The sequence below is a fragment of the Juglans microcarpa x Juglans regia genome, chromosome 1S (assembly GCF_004785595.1).
Source record: "Juglans microcarpa x Juglans regia isolate MS1-56 chromosome 1S, Jm3101_v1.0, whole genome shotgun sequence".
NCBI classification, from domain to species: domain Eukaryota; kingdom Viridiplantae; phylum Streptophyta; class Magnoliopsida; order Fagales; family Juglandaceae; genus Juglans; species Juglans microcarpa x Juglans regia.
Window position 1 is genome coordinate 22,802,909 of NC_054595.1, and position 17,864 is coordinate 22,820,772.

The 17,864-nt window shown below is 35.6% G+C and overlaps 2 protein-coding genes across 4 annotated transcripts; both read right to left on the minus strand.

Moving 5' to 3' along the window:
* Positions 1-323: 323 nt before the first annotated feature.
* On the minus strand, positions 324-6,827 carry LOC121245866 (magnesium transporter MRS2-I-like). 3 transcript variants are annotated; one of them, XM_041143762.1, is made up of 11 exons: positions 5,956-6,827; positions 5,779-5,808; positions 5,249-5,402; positions 4,860-4,981; positions 3,714-3,788; positions 2,321-2,548; positions 2,199-2,243; positions 1,179-1,223; positions 1,062-1,091; positions 822-941; positions 324-725 (listed from the first exon to the last, which is right to left on the minus strand). In XM_041143762.1, the coding sequence occupies exons 1-11, from the start codon at positions 6,205-6,207 to the stop codon at positions 639-641; spliced, it is 1,188 nt and encodes a 395-aa protein (XP_040999696.1). In that variant the 5' UTR covers positions 6,208-6,827; the 3' UTR covers positions 324-638. The 3 variants fall into 3 exon arrangements, 2 of the variants coding, with proteins under 2 accessions (XP_040999696.1, XP_040999697.1); XR_005937016.1 differs by lacking the exon at positions 324-725 and adding an exon at positions 2,057-2,098 and having other exon boundaries at positions 891-941; XM_041143763.1 differs by lacking the exons at positions 324-725; positions 822-941; positions 1,062-1,091; positions 1,179-1,223 and adding an exon at positions 1,250-2,098.
* A 1,979-nt stretch (positions 6,828-8,806) lies between these two features.
* Positions 8,807-12,459, minus strand: LOC121245848 (protein transport protein SEC23). The gene is made up of 2 exons (XM_041143736.1): positions 11,271-12,459; positions 8,807-10,679 (listed from the first exon to the last, which is right to left on the minus strand). The coding sequence occupies exons 1-2, from the start codon at positions 11,982-11,984 to the stop codon at positions 9,021-9,023; spliced, it is 2,373 nt and encodes a 790-aa protein (XP_040999670.1). The 5' UTR covers positions 11,985-12,459; the 3' UTR covers positions 8,807-9,020.
* Between the last annotated feature and the right edge of the window lie 5,405 nt (positions 12,460-17,864).

The window sequence follows — 17,864 nt, forward strand, 5'->3', positions numbered from 1 at the left end:
TAATAATTAAAAATGTTAAAAAAATATTAAAAAGAAAATAATAAAAAGGGCCGGCTAGCACGGTCCTTTACATCAATTTTGTTGAATAAAAATGACATAATTATTATAAGTTGAAAAAAAATAATAATAATAATGTAAAAGTAAAACAGTTCTCAACTAAAAAATAAAGACGTAGTACAAGTAGAGCCCATGATATGATTGCATAGACGGTCTCTGATCTCGACCGTAACTCATTACAAATATATTGCGGTTAGCATTCTTCACCTTATGTTCAACATTTCAACCAAATACTGATGTTTATAAAGAACAATAAGGAAAGAATGTGAATCAAAAATAGAACAATAAATTACTCAGCCGACTGTTTTTACACTTTATATGAGTTGGCTCCTAACATCAATAAATCAGATTGTTCATAAATTAGCTAACTCGCCATGTTCCTCCCTTTGTATTAAAACCCAGCTGCCATAGGCACATGAGGCGATCCTTGTTGAAACTTTAATCAATCTAGAGAGAGAGAGAGAGAGAGAGAGAGAGATTGAGCTAAGTAATTTACTATACCACGCATGATAAGCGAGTCGTAGTGCTCAAGCTCGAGACTCCTTTCCAGCAGGAATGCTTCAGTACGTGTGAGTATGAATTCAAGATCCAATCAATCCTTTGTGGCGAGCATGATAAACAATTAGTAGAAAGAGAAAAGCACAACTGATTCCCGTGACAATGACCACCTGCCAACACAAACGGGGAGATCATTCATTCAACATTTTGATAGAATTTCATCCATAAACCTGCAGCAAATTTACAAACAGAAATTACTAGCATACCCATTTAAACATATATCCATGGTTATCATTCCAAGTATACGGGATGTTCATGCCAAATATTGCGGCCACCAAAGAAAAGATCGATATACAAACAGTTCCAGAACTTAGAAAGAGCTCCAACTGCAGCCGTTTAGTAGATGATGATAATGTATATGTATATAAACAACAAAAACATTCCAGGACTTGGCAATATCCTCGTTGATACTAAAGTACAAGATTACACAAGGAAGTTTGAAGCACCTGAATCAGCTGATTTCGATGATTGTCGAGCTGCAGAATAATCGAAGTTTTATTCTAGATCATATAAGATGCTCCAATGGCCGGGAACAAAAAAATCTTAAATTCTTGGTTGGTTACCTGAATATTGATGTAATCTTCTGTATCATCAATGTATTCTCGCAGCTGCAGCTCAAAATAAGCAATTACAAAGTTATTAAGTACGATAAAAGAATTATCAAACTTCAAAAAGATTAGCTACTTTTTTAAACTTAAACATATAGCAGGAGTTTTTTGAACTGAACAAACAGAATCATGTATGAGGAAGAATGAGCAACACAGATCACAAAAAGGCGTCCTTGTTTTAGTTCAACTTATCATTAGGCCTGCCTTTCCAAAGGGGGTTATTTTATTCTGGTCTTTGCCGACAATGTCCAGGCTATGCAAAATTGCAAATGACATTTAGCACCAGAATTTCAGTGAATGTTTAAAAGGAACAAGCACATTACTGTACTAAACAATAAATGCTTACCTAGAGACTGGAAATGGTCATGAAATCCACGAGCAAACTGTTCATAATAGCCAAGCAATATAGGTCCGTCACGTTGTGATTACATTTTCTAATTTTCTAAACCTGGTTTATTACCCCCATTGCCTTAAATTTATTATAGTTTCCCAGAAACTTGCAGCAAACACCTTATCTCCACTACTTTCTTTTATATTTAAACCTTTCTATACATATATGTACATACATAAATACATGCATATGTAAAATATAGATACTGATATAGACCCATGTATAGAAGACCTAAGAGAACCCTGAAAAGAATTCTCCATCTATGCATGTATAGCCCCAGGCCATTATACTGATAATGTCAAGATACTTCTGCTTATAAAAAGAAAGAACTTTCAAACTCACAAACTAACAATTTGTTCAGCAAACTAACAACAGACTAGTTCCAGAAACAAAAACGGAGTTCCAACTTATCTCCCCACTAGTCAATTAAAAAATTACTCACCAGTCACTGATTACTAGCATCTGCCCTTCATGGTTTTTTCAACTATCACATGTCTCATATCAGTCAAAAAGAATCCACTGAAAAGTACCAATAGACGAAACATATAAAAAAATTAAAAAGTAACTTATAAAATAGCACATACCGTGGTTAATTTGTTCAATGTGCCATCAATTTGCATAAAGTAAGCCTGCAAAATATATTACATCCCAGTCGAGACTTCACTTCAGACAAAACATGACAAGATAAGTAAATAAATATTAGAACCTCCAGTAACATTTCAAGCTCCTCAACATCATTCTCATCTCCCCGGACTGTGGCCATACTTGCTCTACTTGCTCTGGATATCTTTGAGCCAATGGTTGGGGAGACAGGAAACCAACTGGCAGCACCAGAGCCACTAACTGGTGAAGATGCACCAGCCAACTTTCTCGACAAGTAAAGGTCAGCCATATCATCATCATCATCGAGTAGTTGTTCAAGTTCATCTCTAACCTGCAATTAGTGACAAGCAGCAGATTGCTCATTGCCCAACATATTTTTTTTTTTTTCAGTACTTGTTGCCCAACGTATGAGCAAAGCAAACGGAAATTATAGACTCATTTTCCTTCATTGCAACCTAATGAAGTAAATTATTATCAAATCCATGAGGAAAAAAATCAGAGTGATAATGTTTGAAATATTTTCCTATTGGACTACACTCGCACGCTACATGCCCCAGTGGGGATGGGGATGCTGCTGCTGATGAAAATAGAATAATAGACAGAATCACAAATAGAATTCTCAACAACTTCCACTGAGGTGGCGTTGCATACTTGAAGCAATTAAATGCTATCTGTCAAGGTTTCAACATTTTTCTTTATCAGTGCTGTAGTCTCCAATTTGTTTTTATTTTCCTAAACCTATATAATGGAGACAATCTACTTCAACTAATATGGAATATTAATTGAAGTAAATGGTTTAGATGCTCTGGATTTTTGCTCATAGAGATCATCTCAGCACCTCCATTTTTGCCCGCCCAAAACTATATGGCCAGTTATGCAAGCAATCCAAAGCCATAGCTAAGTGCAATGCAAACAAACCGCCCAAATCTATGAAATATTTTTTCTTGGAAAGGTCTGTTTTTCAAGCTTCAAAATTTCCAGATTTCTTAGTTTTATGACTGTAACAATACTCACTCTTTACTCATCCCAAAAATACTCGTAAAAAAATACTCACTCAGATGCAAACCAATCAAGGATAAATACAAGTTGGCAGAGTCGGGTATGAATTAAACTTTCAAGGGTCAAAATTCTACATAACAGGTAATTGGCTTCTACAATAATCCCTAAATATTTATTTAAATCTTTGAAAAGAAATTGATAATGCCTATATGTTGGACATAAAATTACTTAAAAGAGTATACCATGCATTGATATTCATCAGTACATTAGGTAGAGAGGAGGAAAATAAAAACTATATTTCAATAAATTAAAAAAATATATATATATATATTTGGAGAATAAAAGGTCCATAATCCATATTACACAAATTCTTGACAGGATAAATCAGTAAAAGGATTACAAAAAAATATTAAAAGGAGGGGCTTTGACTATATAATAAATTTGCCTTCTAGCATGTAGATGTACGGCGTGGCTCACATTACAACATATGTGCATACCTTTTGGACCCGAGCAGTCAACCTGGTCATTGAACTCTTTAATTTGCGAACCCTGTCCAAGTTACGGCTACTAATCTGTAGAGTTTTTCTCATAAGTAATTGAAAAATTTTGTTGAAAAGCACAAAAGCTTATTCTAAGTATGCATGATGAATACAAGAGAGACATGAGAGAGAGAAGAAACTCATGAAAAACCAGCCCATTAAAATCTATAGCGGCTGCCCAAAGAAATGGAGTATTGAAGAAGGAAGAATAAACAACAAGGCCAAAGAGAGTTACAAGAGTGGACAGTAGAAAACAATGATGAAGATAAAAGGAGCCCAAAGTCCTAACCCAATGGGAGAAATGATTATGACTGATCCCTTCTATAAGAGATGGAGCAGAAACGTAGTTTTAAGAGAAATTACAAGAATTTAGAGATGAGAACAAGGACGTATATACAAAAGCAAAATAGACCTAAAAGCTAAAATTACGAAAAAGCATAGAGAAACTATAAAAAAAGAGCTAAGCTAAAAATTGTAAAATTTAACACAAATATGGTGAACTCTCCAGAGAAATTAGTCAATATTAACCCATCTAAAAATAATGCTCCCCTCGAGCTCCGACTGAAAATCCAAAACTAGAGAAAAGCGAAGAGGCCCTAAGTGACCAACCATGGAGATACCAACATCTTACCTTCAGAAAAATACCAAAGACTTAAACAACTCTCTTTGGACAGTCCCGCATCTTCAAATACACAGATTCTCATACAACCACTTTTTTACAAGTAAAATGAAAATTCTATTAATATGAATGAAGTAGGCTAAACCCATGTATACAGGAAGTATACAAAAGAACACCATTCTCATACAACCATAGGGTGCTTGGAGTAAAATATTCACTAAAATGATTCTCCATTGGTATCTGAGTAGCAAAAGCCCAATGTAACTCTCATGTTTCTCTGTGTGGAGTTACAAAAAATGAAGATAGGGAAGAAAACAGAATGGAGATACTAAAAAGCTTCCAAGAATTATTTTGGACACGTTAAACACAACCCAACTAGGAGAAGCAACCGAGAACCACAACTAGAGGGGCAGGATGGGGTGGGTAACTACGAAAGCAGCCAGATGGGGACAAATTTGAAGAAGAGGAAACACAGAAGTACTCACCTTAGAGGTCAGCTCATCAAGTGCAGGATATGCAGCACTCTCCAATTCTGTTGTACGGGCGGCAAGGAAACTACAAATAGCTTCCAAAGCTACCTCCAGGGCCCGGAACTCAAATGGAGACTCTACATTGCATAATCTAGATAATTTAGATATCAAGAAATGAAACGAGGACTGAGATTATGTAGTTTTATATCAAAAACACTAATATAAAAAATTAAATTAATTAATTAAAATTAAAAAAAAAAAAAAAAAAAAAAAAAAAAAAAAAAAAAGAAGAAAAGATGAAGAACATAATACAGTTTCCAAACACACCAAGGACAGTCCCAACTCTTCACTAATCAATGCCATTTTTCTTTAAATTTTAAACCACTACATCAAATATCACATACCATCTTCTTCACTGGCCTCGACATCATTTTGCCCACCTGGGTACTCTTTTCCGTTAGGTTGACCTTGGCGAATGGCATTGACAGGAGGTAAACGCCTTTGAAGTTCCTCAACAACAGGGACAACATTTTCATCCGTTGGATCCCGAAGTAATACCTATCCCACAATTAAAAATAAAAAATAGAATCGCGTTCAGCAAACAAAGCTCAAACTCAAAACTCAATTAATACTGCACTAGTTTTTTTTTTTTTTTTTTTTTTTGGGGGCTTATTAAATGCCATTCATCAATCAGCTCATAGAGTTTGAGTCAATAGCAGATTCTTTGCTTCGTCCATTAGACATGAATTTGCTCAACTCTCACCCAGTTGATTAATTGATCACCCCAAAGAGAAAAAATGATAATTGATCATCAATGCTACCATTACCAGCAAAATGAAAGTAGTTAAATTGACAGAGTAAATACACTACAAAACACAATTGAAGATGAAACCGAAGCTCAAGTCGACGGGACCCAGTCAAGAGAGAGACTGACCTCTTCAGCAGTGATAATTGCCTTGATATGCTGAAAGCCCCAACAAAAAAATCAACAAAAAATCCATCAGTCTCAAAGTATTCGAATAGAATAGAATGAGAAGAATCAAACAGGCCCCCTCCTTTCCCCACCTCAAGAAAAAATAAAAAAGAAGAGAGAGAGAGAGAGAGAGAGAACCTCCAAGTTGAGAACGATGGCCCTGTCGCGGCCGAGGATGGCGGAGGGGTAGGACAACAAGGGGTCGAGGATTCGGAGATCGCGAGCATGGATGTGGACGCGGTGCATGATGGCGTACTTGTCGACGTCCAGGACGGTCCGTTCCCCCGTACAGTCCAACAGTATCCAGCTCCGAGCCAGCATCTGGCTCTTCTTCTTCGGAACCACCGCGGCACCGGGGTCCGCGGGCACCACCTCCATGTCCCGTGCCATCGATGTCTTTCTCCCTCTCCCTCACCGCTTCTCACATCCCGATCCCAAATTCTCTTTAGAAACAGAAAAACTAACCACCAAATTTTTGTAAAACACCCAATTGCTGTAGAATCAAGTGGGGAATTGGATTTGGGCCGATTGGCTTTGAAAGCGGAAAAAGGACATAGCTTTTAAATTTTAATAGTAGCTTTATATAATTTAAGGTATTATATTTTTGCAGATCGAACTTTATAAGATGCCGTATCGCGATATGACTTTTATTATCATCAACAACTACACCTCTCGCAAAAAAAAAAAAACCCAACCACACCTCTCTTTTTGTGAATTTTGGGTGAGCAGTCAAGAAAAACAAAAAACTACAACTACTTATACGTGCGAGTCCAATTTTTATTCTATGATGTTTTATATGTAGCTAATTTCAAGTTCTTTGGAGTCGGACGATGTTCTTCTCTCGATGTATAACAGATTGCCGGTGGCGTACGACGTGTTTACTCATTGCTGTCGTGAACTAGGCAATTCACAAAGGAAAAGTAACCTGGGGAAGAATATAGAGTACTGCTTCGCAGGCGTCAAGGGCTGCTTGATGGAACATGGAAGAATCTGGAGCTGGCTATAATTTCACGGTAATAGAACATATCATAATATCGGTAAATAATAATAAAATAATTTAAAATTGTAAATAGTTATCTTTCCAATCAGATCCTTTATTTTTTATTTTTTTCCAAGCAGTTTACATGTGAATACAGAAAACGACGTAATGGCCATGGGTGGTGGCAAACAAACAAGTATCTTAGAACGATCGACAAGAAGCCACCATAAAATCATCTCAATTTATTTTATTTAATATAATTTTTATAAAAATTTTAAATTTTTAATTAAAATATAATAAATAATTTAACTTTTTAAATTTTAAAACAAAAATTATATTCTAACATATTTTATTCGATTTTCAACTATCATCCTATCTTATTTTATTTTAACTCAACAATCTTAGATTACTTTTAGGTGATGAGATATTTTCAGATATTTTGTAAAAAGCAGTAACAAAATAATGATAAAATATTAAATAGTAGTGAATAATAAAAATATATATATGAAAAATAATAATAAAATAATAATGAGGTATTACGATAATGGATAATTCTAAGGATCCCGCTCCAGCTCCAATTTTTTTTTTTTTTTTCGAACTTTTTTCTTTTACTTGGTGATTAAGAAAGTTTTTTTTTCATATTATTTTTTTAACACTTTTAATTTTTTTTTTAAAAAAAAATTCACAATATTATTAAACAATACTTTCTTAATAACTAAATAAAAAATAAAGAGTTCCAACTCCAACGGGATGCTATCATTTTCCTATAAGAATATCTGAGTACCCAAACAAGACGTTAATATCCAAACCTCAACTTGTTGTTTGTTAGTTTGTTTCTGTTAGAAACAACAACATCCTCGTTTTCTATTCAATGACATCTAGCCTGAAGGCCATTTTTGTGTGTAGAATATATATATATATATAATACACATACAACTCATTTATTGTTATCCAGCAATATATAAAATTATTTGGTACGCCAACCACCACAATAATTCTAGATATCCCACTGGGAGCCTTTATGTTCATTTTTATATAAAGAGATTAATTAATTAAATGGATGGGGAAAGATTATCCATCCTTACATATCCCACGTATCCATTGTGTTCCCAAACCAAAATAAAGTCCTAAAATAAATCAAGATTTGAAAGCCAGGATGTCCAAATTTTCCTCATAGGCTTGACTAGAAGAAAGGAATAAAAGAAAAGATAAAAGTAAGAAAGGAATAAAAGAAAAGATTAAAGTCTAGTATCTCAGGGATTATATATAAACTAAATATGGAAAAGGCATGCGATCATGTAAACTTGGAATTCCTTCTTTATTTGCTTGATAGATGTAGTTTTGGAGAAAGATGGTGTACGTGAATCAAATGGTGCATCTAAACGACAAAGTTCTCAATTTCGATTAATGATAGCTCAACTAGTTTCTTCAGTAATTCTTGTGACCTAAGACAAGAAGATTCATTGTCTCCACTTCTCTTTATTATCATAATAGAGGCCCTTAGTAGGATGCTTTCGGCCGTGGTTAGAAACGATTTTGTGGCCATTTTTGGTAGGCGATCCTAATCAGGGCCTTATTACTATATATCATTTATTATTTGCATATGTCACACTAATTTTCTGCTAGCCATATCAAAACTAACTGAACAAAGGGCACTTTTACCATGCTTCGAAGCAGAGTCAGGCCAGAGAGCGAAAAACAAGACCAAACAACAGAAAATACATAAAAAGAAAGGATGAATGACATTTTGTTTAACTATATTTTTGTTTGAAGTTTTCTTGAACAATACCAATAACACCATTCCAACAGAAAAAATAAGAAGTGGCCTAACTAAACAATACAGCTCAAACGCCAAATATCTTCCGGTTCAAACGAGGCTAAAGAAGAGGTCACAAATTTGTGTAATTTGCATGGGCATCTTTTTTTTTTTTTTTTTTTTTTTGATAAGTAGACTTTTCCATGCGATCATGTTCCCATACAACCTATCTTCCGGTTCAAAAGATGCCCATGCGATCATGTTCTCATTAGTCTAGTAGATATTGAAAAAACAACTCCCCTACTTACAAAATGATAAGAAAATGAAAAAAGCCGCGTCTTGTGCTCAGTGCAGGAGATGCCGCCTTGTTGGTAACAACCATTAGAAGAACTTCTCTCGACAGCTATATACAGTAATTCCTTTCCGTTTGATTAAATAAACAAAAACTCTATACAGTGCTCCTTTTCATCAGCCCTGCACAGCCAGGGCCTGCAAGTGATCTATAAAAACTTCCAAGCTCAAATCATCAGTGAGAATAATATCTGATCCTTGCATGTATGTCGAATTATGAGTAACGGATGGATTCAATTTTGCTAGAAGAAACCTTGCCTGACTGCCATGCTGATCACATTTTATAATCTTAGGGGCAGGAACTCTTTCAGCTACGAGCTGCTCTGCATCAAGCTCTGGAGCTTCCAACAGCTTTCTTAAATTCCCATGGCTTGGGTCCTTGTCATAACCAAGCTTCCTCCACTGAGAAATCTTAGATCCGTAATGAATAACCACATGGAAATAAGAATCAAAGAGCAAAATAACATCTGGAGAAATCGAGCGAACATCTAAGAGGACTGGAATAGGCGGCCCATCAAAGGAATATTGGAGAAGTGTAGGTTGGATCATGATAAGCGAACCAACCACCCCCTCACGGTTCAGCATCAGCCGAAAGAAAGCAGTTTCATCAGGAGTACAGTTAAATACATCAATAAACTGGGACCTTCTTAAGTAGTACATGAACTGTGGATAAAGTGAGAAATTGGATGAAAGGCGGAACGAAGAAGGATCTTCCTGGACATAATCACCAAACTTAGAAGCAAAACGGATCAATGCATCATCCAGCCATCTGATAACCTCCCGGGCTTGACACTTTTCTGCTCGAGCAATAGCAAGTCTTGCCATCACAGAAGCGGCTGCTTCTTGGTCGAATCCAGCAGCAATTTCTGGTGAGTGGTTTCCAACCCATCGTCTTGCAGCAGTCGTCACTCTTTTCCTTATTTCCGTGTTCCCATATCGATATCGTGTTATAAATTGTATGGAAAATGCAGATCCAGGTTGGACCTTCTGCTCATCGCTCACTTGAAAGAAAAAAGCAAAGCATGTTTTGCTAGTGAGTGTGCCCAACTTCCATATATAAGTACCACCCTCCCCAATCTCATTGTTACTCACTAAATTGTTCTTCCGCCGAAGGGATACACAAGGTCCAAGGGCTCCACAGATTTTGACATCTTTAGTGGTCACTATCTCAATAGTTGCATCAAAATACATCTTCAAGTTTCCTTCTTCATCACGATCAAAAATGTGCTGCAAGCATTTTCTAAATTGGCTTGACTCGAATGAGTCTCCTAGCATCATGAATCCACCTGAGCTCTCAACAGGGCCTTTTAGCTCCGAAGCTCCAACTTGATCAAGAGAAAAAGCAAACAAATCAAGAACAATAGATGCATCGGATAACCTGTGGGATACTCGCTTATAGAAGCTGCTAGATTTACTATAGTAAGGTGCTTGACCATTTATCAGGTCTCGATGAGTTCTGATGGCGCTCACAAGATTTGTGTCTACAACAATCCCTGGTCCTAGAGTCGCAGGTCCAGATGAGAAGACCATGATACGAGAGCCAATATTTACTAAGCATCCTTCCAGAAGTCCAAGTGCAGCTAATATTGCTGTTCCTGTGGACCGTAGAGGGCGATGACCCAGCCTGGCATGCGGTGAAGAATGGATCTCTTCTATTGCAGTAGTTACACTGAATTCACATTCAGACACTGGTAGCAAAAATCCCTGCTTTCGGATAACTGGTGTCTTTCCAAGATGCTGTTTCTTTGTGGGATTGAAACCCAGAAATTGTTGGGTCTAAGGTTTTAAAGATACGAAGAAGACACATTAAACCTTAAGCAGGTACGCATGTTCTTTTGTATGCATGACATGGGCCACACTCTAACCTCATCTCTTGGAGAAGCAAGGCATAAGTATGAAGGAGAGAACAAAGAAGAAATGCAGAAATGAACAATAAGACAAATATGATAATATCCTTAAATAAACATGCGACTAGGGTATTGGAGAGAACTGAGCGTTATCAGGTTTTCAGAATCACCGAAAGAAACCAGAAGGCACTGAACCATACACCATTACAAAACCAGCAAAAGAATCCTCCTCCTCCCCACCCCCCCCCCCCCCCAAAAAAAAAAAAAAAAAAAAAAAAAAAAACACCATATCGGAATACCATTCGTACGACTACTCCAGAAAAATGAACTATGGAATACAAAACAGTCTTGCCTTCATCCCAGAAGTGAATGAATGAAATATGTGGCAGCTAATTAAACTATGCAATTGAAGCTTTAGACTTTCCAAAACACAGTCATAACCGCTTAACGTACAAGTTGAAACAAATAGCATTATTTTCTACAGCAATGGAAAAGAACGAAGAAAAATCTAAGCAAGTACCTGCTCTGAAGAAACCTCGCGATCTCCATGAAACAAAACGACTCTCGAGCACTCGGAAAATCCAAGATCATGGACACGAACCATAGAATCAAAGGTAACCAATCCCACCAAAGCATTCTCCGGCAATCGCTCCACCAAAAGCAACAACTCGTTCTTAAGCGCCCGTAGCTCCTCCTCGGCCGTGCAGGTGTCCACAACGAACACAAACGCAGATCCTCCCCCTCGCAAATCCCCGCCCGACATCGACAACGACGATGACGACGAAACCATAGACGCCAACGAAGATGACGACGAGAGCCCGTTCGACCAATTATGCTTGTAATTCAAATTCGGACCACTTGGGTTGGCACCGGGGCTCATGCTCTTTCTCCCGGGGGCGTACTCCACCGTGCTGTAAGTGGGGAAAAGTTCGGCGGGAAGATTGGTCTCTCCGATACCGGAATAGGAGCGAGGAAACGGGTTCTTCTGGTAACAAAACGGGCAGTACCAAATGCGAGACGTGTAATCGAGTCGGGCGTAGGGGTTCAAAATGGCACCGCAGTGAGAGCAGAGGAGAGGGTCGTAGGGGAGGATCGGGAGCTCGGAGGATTGCATCAATGGCGTGCACATGACGCTGAGGGGTATGACAAGAGCTGAGCAATCAGATTTAGACGCTGGCCATGAGTTCCAGGACCAGCGGAGACCTTCGATGGCCTCCAACTCCACAAAATCCATGGGGAATAATCTAGAGGGTGGGTTTGGGGGGTTTTTTAGGTTAAGCTTTCATGCGTCTTTGCTGGGTGGTGGAAACCTAACCCTTGAATTAAGATGGGGAAAGTGGTTTTGAATTGTTAATTTCTTTTTAATGTCTGCAAAGTAAGAGGATAATTCTCTTTTTTAATTTGAAAGAAAGAAAGTAGAAAAGTGGAGCAAGAGGGGAAGTGAGGGGACCCGTTTGGTTCCCAAGAACGCAAGAGAAAATGGGAGAGAAAGGGATGGAAAAGCCCTGTGCTTTGGAGTTAGGGTTTCGATGGTGGCGTGTTAAGCTGTTGATCAAAACACTGATTGATTTGGCTTAAAAGGGTCATTTTTTGTTTTGTTTTTTCGACTTGGGTTAAGTTGCTTGATTGCTTCATCCGTTCAATGCGCCGGTAAATGTTTGGTGCGGAAGGGAGTAGCGTCATAGGCGAAACGAAGCAGTGGTGATTGGCCTTCATGTAATGAAAGTAACGTGATTAATTATTAATAAACTGGTTGATTACTGAAAACAAATATTAGTGCGAGGATGCACACCTGACACCACCGTCCACACCACCGAGAGGAGAGGATCTGATTAGCATTTTTTTACCACACATCATCCATTATTTAAAAAGAAAAAAACCTCTCTTCATCTGTTATTATTTACTGCATACATCTCACACTTTATAAAAAATAAAAAATAAAATTATGGGTATATAAATGAATAGTAATTAATGTATAACAAAACTCATTTTTTCTCTTTTTTTTTTAACGTTTGTAACATTGAGAAAACTAAGAGAATTTTCAATATCTTTTTTATTATACAAAAAATGTAAATAATTTGAAGAATTGTTCTAAAAAGAAGCTCTATCCGATTATGTACAATGAATTATAAAATACAATTAGCTACAATACCCTGCTACTGTTTATCCTATAAAAAAATTTTTATTGTTAATATTTCATTTACTCCCTCATTTTTATTTACTTTAATTTTTATCATGAAAGTAAATTTTTTTTATTGTTCATCATTTAAAACACATATATTTCATTTTCTTCTAAAATATATCTTGGAATTATTTTTAAACCAATTTTTTCATATTTGATTTTATTTTTAATTTTTATTGGCTTATATATTTTTGTTTTATGTGTATAAGATTGAATTATTTTACATTCTATATAAAAATAAATTGCAAATATAAAAAAATATATGGATGTTGTAAATTTATTGGTAGAAATTAAATATTTAAAAAGAATGAAAAAAGAATATTTAAATGATATAGAGAAAAAATAGATAAGCTGATAGATGACATTGTAAAAGTCAGTATGTAAAATAGAAAAATAGAGTTTTAGTAATGTATTTTAAAGGATAAGATAAAGAATTCATTGGGAGTGCTCTAAGTAGCATTTTCTTTTATATATATTAAAAAAAAATTATTATATCCAAATAATATTATCGAGAAGAGTTATTACATTTTCAAATTGGTGTGTAGAGCACATCTAATAAAGTGTTGATGTAGCATAATTTAACTTGAAATGTAAATTTTAAGATTTGAATATTACAAATAAAATCTTACAATTTAAAATATATGGATTGTGTGGTCTCACGCTGACTTAAAAATATAATATTTCAATATTTTTAAAGAATAATTATACTTATCATCCTCATACATCGCACACCACATTTATTTTAATTTTTTTCCTATAACAAATATGTGGTGTATGAATGATAAGTATAACAACTCAATTAGTTTAACAATAATAAAATCAAATAATAAAAATAATATTAAAATACATAAAATATGTGATGTAGGATAATGAGTAACATTCTTCATTTATAAATGATATAACAATTGTAGAATAGATGTCTACAAACCCTTTTACAAAATTATTGGTGTAAAATAAACTAAACAGACAATGGTTCTAGTAAATTATACCAGGCCCAAAAAAGGGAGTGCTAGAATAACGATTTTGTAATTCAATAAAGGATTTGAGAGTGGTTTAGATTTAGAGATGAGTTGAGATGGGTTGAGATAATTTTTAAATAGTAAAATAAAAGTTGAATTATTTATTATATTTTGTATAAAAATTTAAAAAAATTATAATAATAAGATGAGATAAAATAAATTAAAATGAATTGCGAATCTAAACGATCAGTATATCCGCGACGATCCAAATTGGTAGAGATTCATCAAATGAATGCACAAAGGCTCACGCCCAGCAAGGGTGGGGAGGGGTAATCCAGATCTTAACACATTTGGAGGTTAGGATTTCAATCTTGTCGCGCGTGTGGGGATTGGTGCCAGGATTATGCGCCTATGCGGAAATAGCACACGGTTTGGGAGTTAGGAAAATGTTAGTTTGTCTTCTCTTTGTCTATTTATTTTTTTTACTTTTTTACTAAATATTAATAAATTAATTTTTAATGTATTGGTACATCTTTTTTTAAATATTTAAATATATTAAAAAAAAAAAAAAAAAAAAAAAAAACCAAAATGACTTACCGGTCAAATGAAGTGATGCTACACAGGTGCCTATGTGTCAGGCATGTGCGGTAGTTTGGGACAAGGTAAAAAAAAACTTCGATTCTGTCCCATTTTAGATAAATTTGAACATTCTGAATCATTAAGAAATCAAATCGATTTGAGTGTTCATTAAAATTCAGTAAATGATTTTAGTGAACATTTTAAATCAAATTGATTGGTCAATAAACGATTCAGTGATCGATTTAGGTCGTTTATTTTCAGAAAATATTTCATCTCATCTCATTTCATTATTACAATTTTCTCAAATTTCTACACAAAATAAAAAAAACAATTCAACTTTTTCAGATCCCAAAATAAAAATAATATTAAAAAATATATTCTAACAATATTTTATTTAACTTTTTAACATTAATCTCATATCATCTCATCTCATCTCTGAAAACAAACGAGCCCTAGAATATTTACTAAAATTCGAGATTGGATCGATAAGAAACCGAATCGATTTTAGTGAACATTTTGAATCGTTCCCTGAATCACTTCATTGACCAATCCAGATAGATTGAAGATGATTTTAGACCGATTCGAATTGATTCTAACCGATTTAAAATTATATTTATTTTTAATTTGTCTAATGACTGAGTTTTTTCTTTTAATTTATTGTACAACTATATGATAAAACTAAACATATATTAACATTTTCATTATTGTATTCAATAAGAATCACAGAAAAATTGAAAGATAAAATATGTAGTTCTTTACTTTTTTAGTTGGACATAAAATTAAGGAGATGAATGAGTATTTTATATTAAATTTATGGTTGTGCATAAAATACTACATTTGCCATGTATTTATAACTTAATGATCTTTATCTTTTTCATATATAAGATAAAAAAAATGTTCACGATTGGGGTTAAATACATAAATTACATATTTATTGAAACTATTTAAATTCATATCGTATTTTTATTGAGAATTAGTTAATGAATTTATATTTCATGCTCTTTTATACATAATATAAAATACTTGAATTGCATCAAATGTGATTTTTAATACTTTTTATCTATATTGAAATATCCGATTCAAAAGTGTCATGAATCGTCTAGTTCAATTTGTTAAAAAACTCGATTCATTGAATTGGTCCTTACCCGGTTCTAATTTTTTTTAGGCTTGGTTTGGGGCACTTTCTGTGATACCCCGTAAGTGATAATGATGTATGAGATCCAACATTATTTAAGAAGTATAAGTTATTACTATTTATAATGTTCTAATGAGATTCCAATTGCAGCTAGGCCTGTGGAAGAAGCAGCTTGATCCGACCTGACCCGCACCGAAAAAATCGGATTTGGATGATGCTCAGGTTCGACCCGTCCAACCCGTTAAATCTCAACAACCCGCTAAGTCAGTCAAAGCAAACTAGAGTATTGTTTACTGTGACCCCACGTAAAAATGCTCGCCACTAATAGTAATAACAATTAATTACTATTCTATTTAAAAGTCTTTTGGCAAGTCTTCTATTTATTTGTGCTGGCTTAATCCCCTTTGTCCAACTCATCTACAACCCATAACTTCATAGTTAACTTTCATCTCAGACTTCATTCGAACCCTTCAGCCGAAACATACGCCCAGACTTGTTACACATTCTCTGGCTTGATGGCACCAAGAATCTTGCCCTCCGTGAAGCTCAACTCGTGGAAGGACTTCAGGTCCCAAGATTCGTTCTTCAACAAACGATCTTGATCTTTTTCCTCCTTCTTCGAGGAGACGAAGCATACCAAACACACAAACAGGATGGCCAAACCTACTGTGAAGCAAATGATCAGTGTCCGGATGTCTATGGGAATGCCGGAACCAAAGGGACAGTGTGGGAACACGGAGGTGATGCCCAAGATGCAGAGGCCTCGGTTACCAGAAAAGCTACCACTGTTCTCCATCAAGGTCATGAAGCCCAAGATCGTCGCAATGGTGGAGCAAGAAGCCCAAGATCGTCGCCCCCCTCAGAGTTTTGTCGTGATGATAATCGGGTTAAACATCATCTTATTTGTATGAACTAATCATCTTAAGCAGCAGACTGAGCCATAGATGATCTCTCACATGCAAGCATATTCATAGGATATATAAAACGGGTTAACCCGATATAGGGTCGGGTCGGGTCGAGAAGTTTCCAAAAAATATGTCGGCTAGGTCGGGTCGGGCCGGGCCAAAATACTAATTGGTTTGCACTGGTTGCAGCCCTGATTGCAGCATTAACTAGTCCTTTTGAAGTATATACTATGTGAGTTGGGTATTCTATTGAGACGTTACAAATAGTATCAGAGCCTATCATAACCATAACTGCGGGACTTAAGTCGTACCACATACAGACTGGCCCAACGAGGATGTCGAGAATATAAAAGGGAAAGATTGTGATACCCCATTCTAATGGTGTATGGGATCAAATACCGAACCCACATAAAAAAAATTAATTTTTTAATAGTAGATCCCACTATTTTTCAAAACGATTACACAATACTTGCACACTCTACGACTGCATGTAATATTACTCTTTTTTTTTTATAATAAAAATGATGTAAGTTAGGCCTTCTATTATGACATTGCACTTTTGACTTGAGCTTTGAAGGGCGACTGCTAGCGGGCATAATGGTGGATGCATGCGTGGTAGTCTAATTGTCAAAATGTGATAAATAAGATATTTTCCAAAGTAATAGAGAAAAAAATAAACGAAACGAAACATATGGGAAAAGTAACGTTATGGTTTCAAGCATTTCACCAGGACTGTACATTTAAACCGTTCACCAAGTTTTCGAATTAACCGACTCGAATAGAAACAGGTCAGAAGCGGAAGAATGCTAATTGAATTCTGAAATAATTATGTTGAATCGATTAATACCCGTTAGCCGAACCTGAGACCAAAACGGCACTGTACATGAATTTTTCTTCCCCACTCAACTCAGAGTCCAAACACTCTCTTGTCTCACCCTCACAAATCGCAGGCACTCTCACTCACTCACTCACTCACTCACTCACTCTCACTCTCACTCTCATCTTAGGCACTCTCTTGAGTCTCCTCTCCCTCAATCACTCACTCTCACTCTCATCTCAGGCACTCTCCTCTCCCTCGCAGCCATAGCTTGCTTTCCCTAAGGAAGGATTTCTCTGTCACTATCTTACAAGCTCGCAGATCTCTCACTCTCGCAGCTCTCTCTCTGTAAGACTGTATCTCTATCCCTATTTTGATTTTTATGGTTAGTGTTTGTATGCTAGTTTTAGATTTGGGGTTTTATTAGTTCTTTTCATATTTTGATTTTGTGTTTTTGTTGAGATTTTTGGTTTATCAGTTGTGGGTATTTTCGTTGTATGGTAGTTGTTTTTATTTTGATTTTGATTTTCTGTAAGT

What these genes read in the sequence shown, in the direction of transcription:
- LOC121245848 (XM_041143736.1), bottom strand. Translation starts at nt 11,984, where the DNA reads ATGGATTTTGTGGAGTTGGAGGCCATCGAAGGTCTCCGCTGGTCCTGG. An exon ending in GCGAGGTTTCTTCAGAGCAG is followed by an intron (nt 10,680 to 11,270) that starts GTACTTGCTTAG and finishes TTAAAACCTTAG; the next exon opens with ACCCAACAATTTCTGGGTTT.
- LOC121245866 (XM_041143762.1), bottom strand. Translation starts at nt 6,207, where the DNA reads ATGGCACGGGACATGGAGGTGGTGCCCGCGGACCCCGGTGCCGCGGTG. An exon ending in CCATCGTTCTCAACTTGGAG is followed by an intron (nt 5,809 to 5,955) that starts GTTCTCTCTCTC and finishes TGGGGCTTTCAG; the next exon opens with CATATCAAGGCAATTATCAC. An exon ending in ATCGAAATCAGCTGATTCAG is followed by an intron (nt 942 to 1,061) that starts GTGCTTCAAACT and finishes AAACGGCTGCAG; the next exon opens with TTGGAGCTCTTTCTAAGTTC.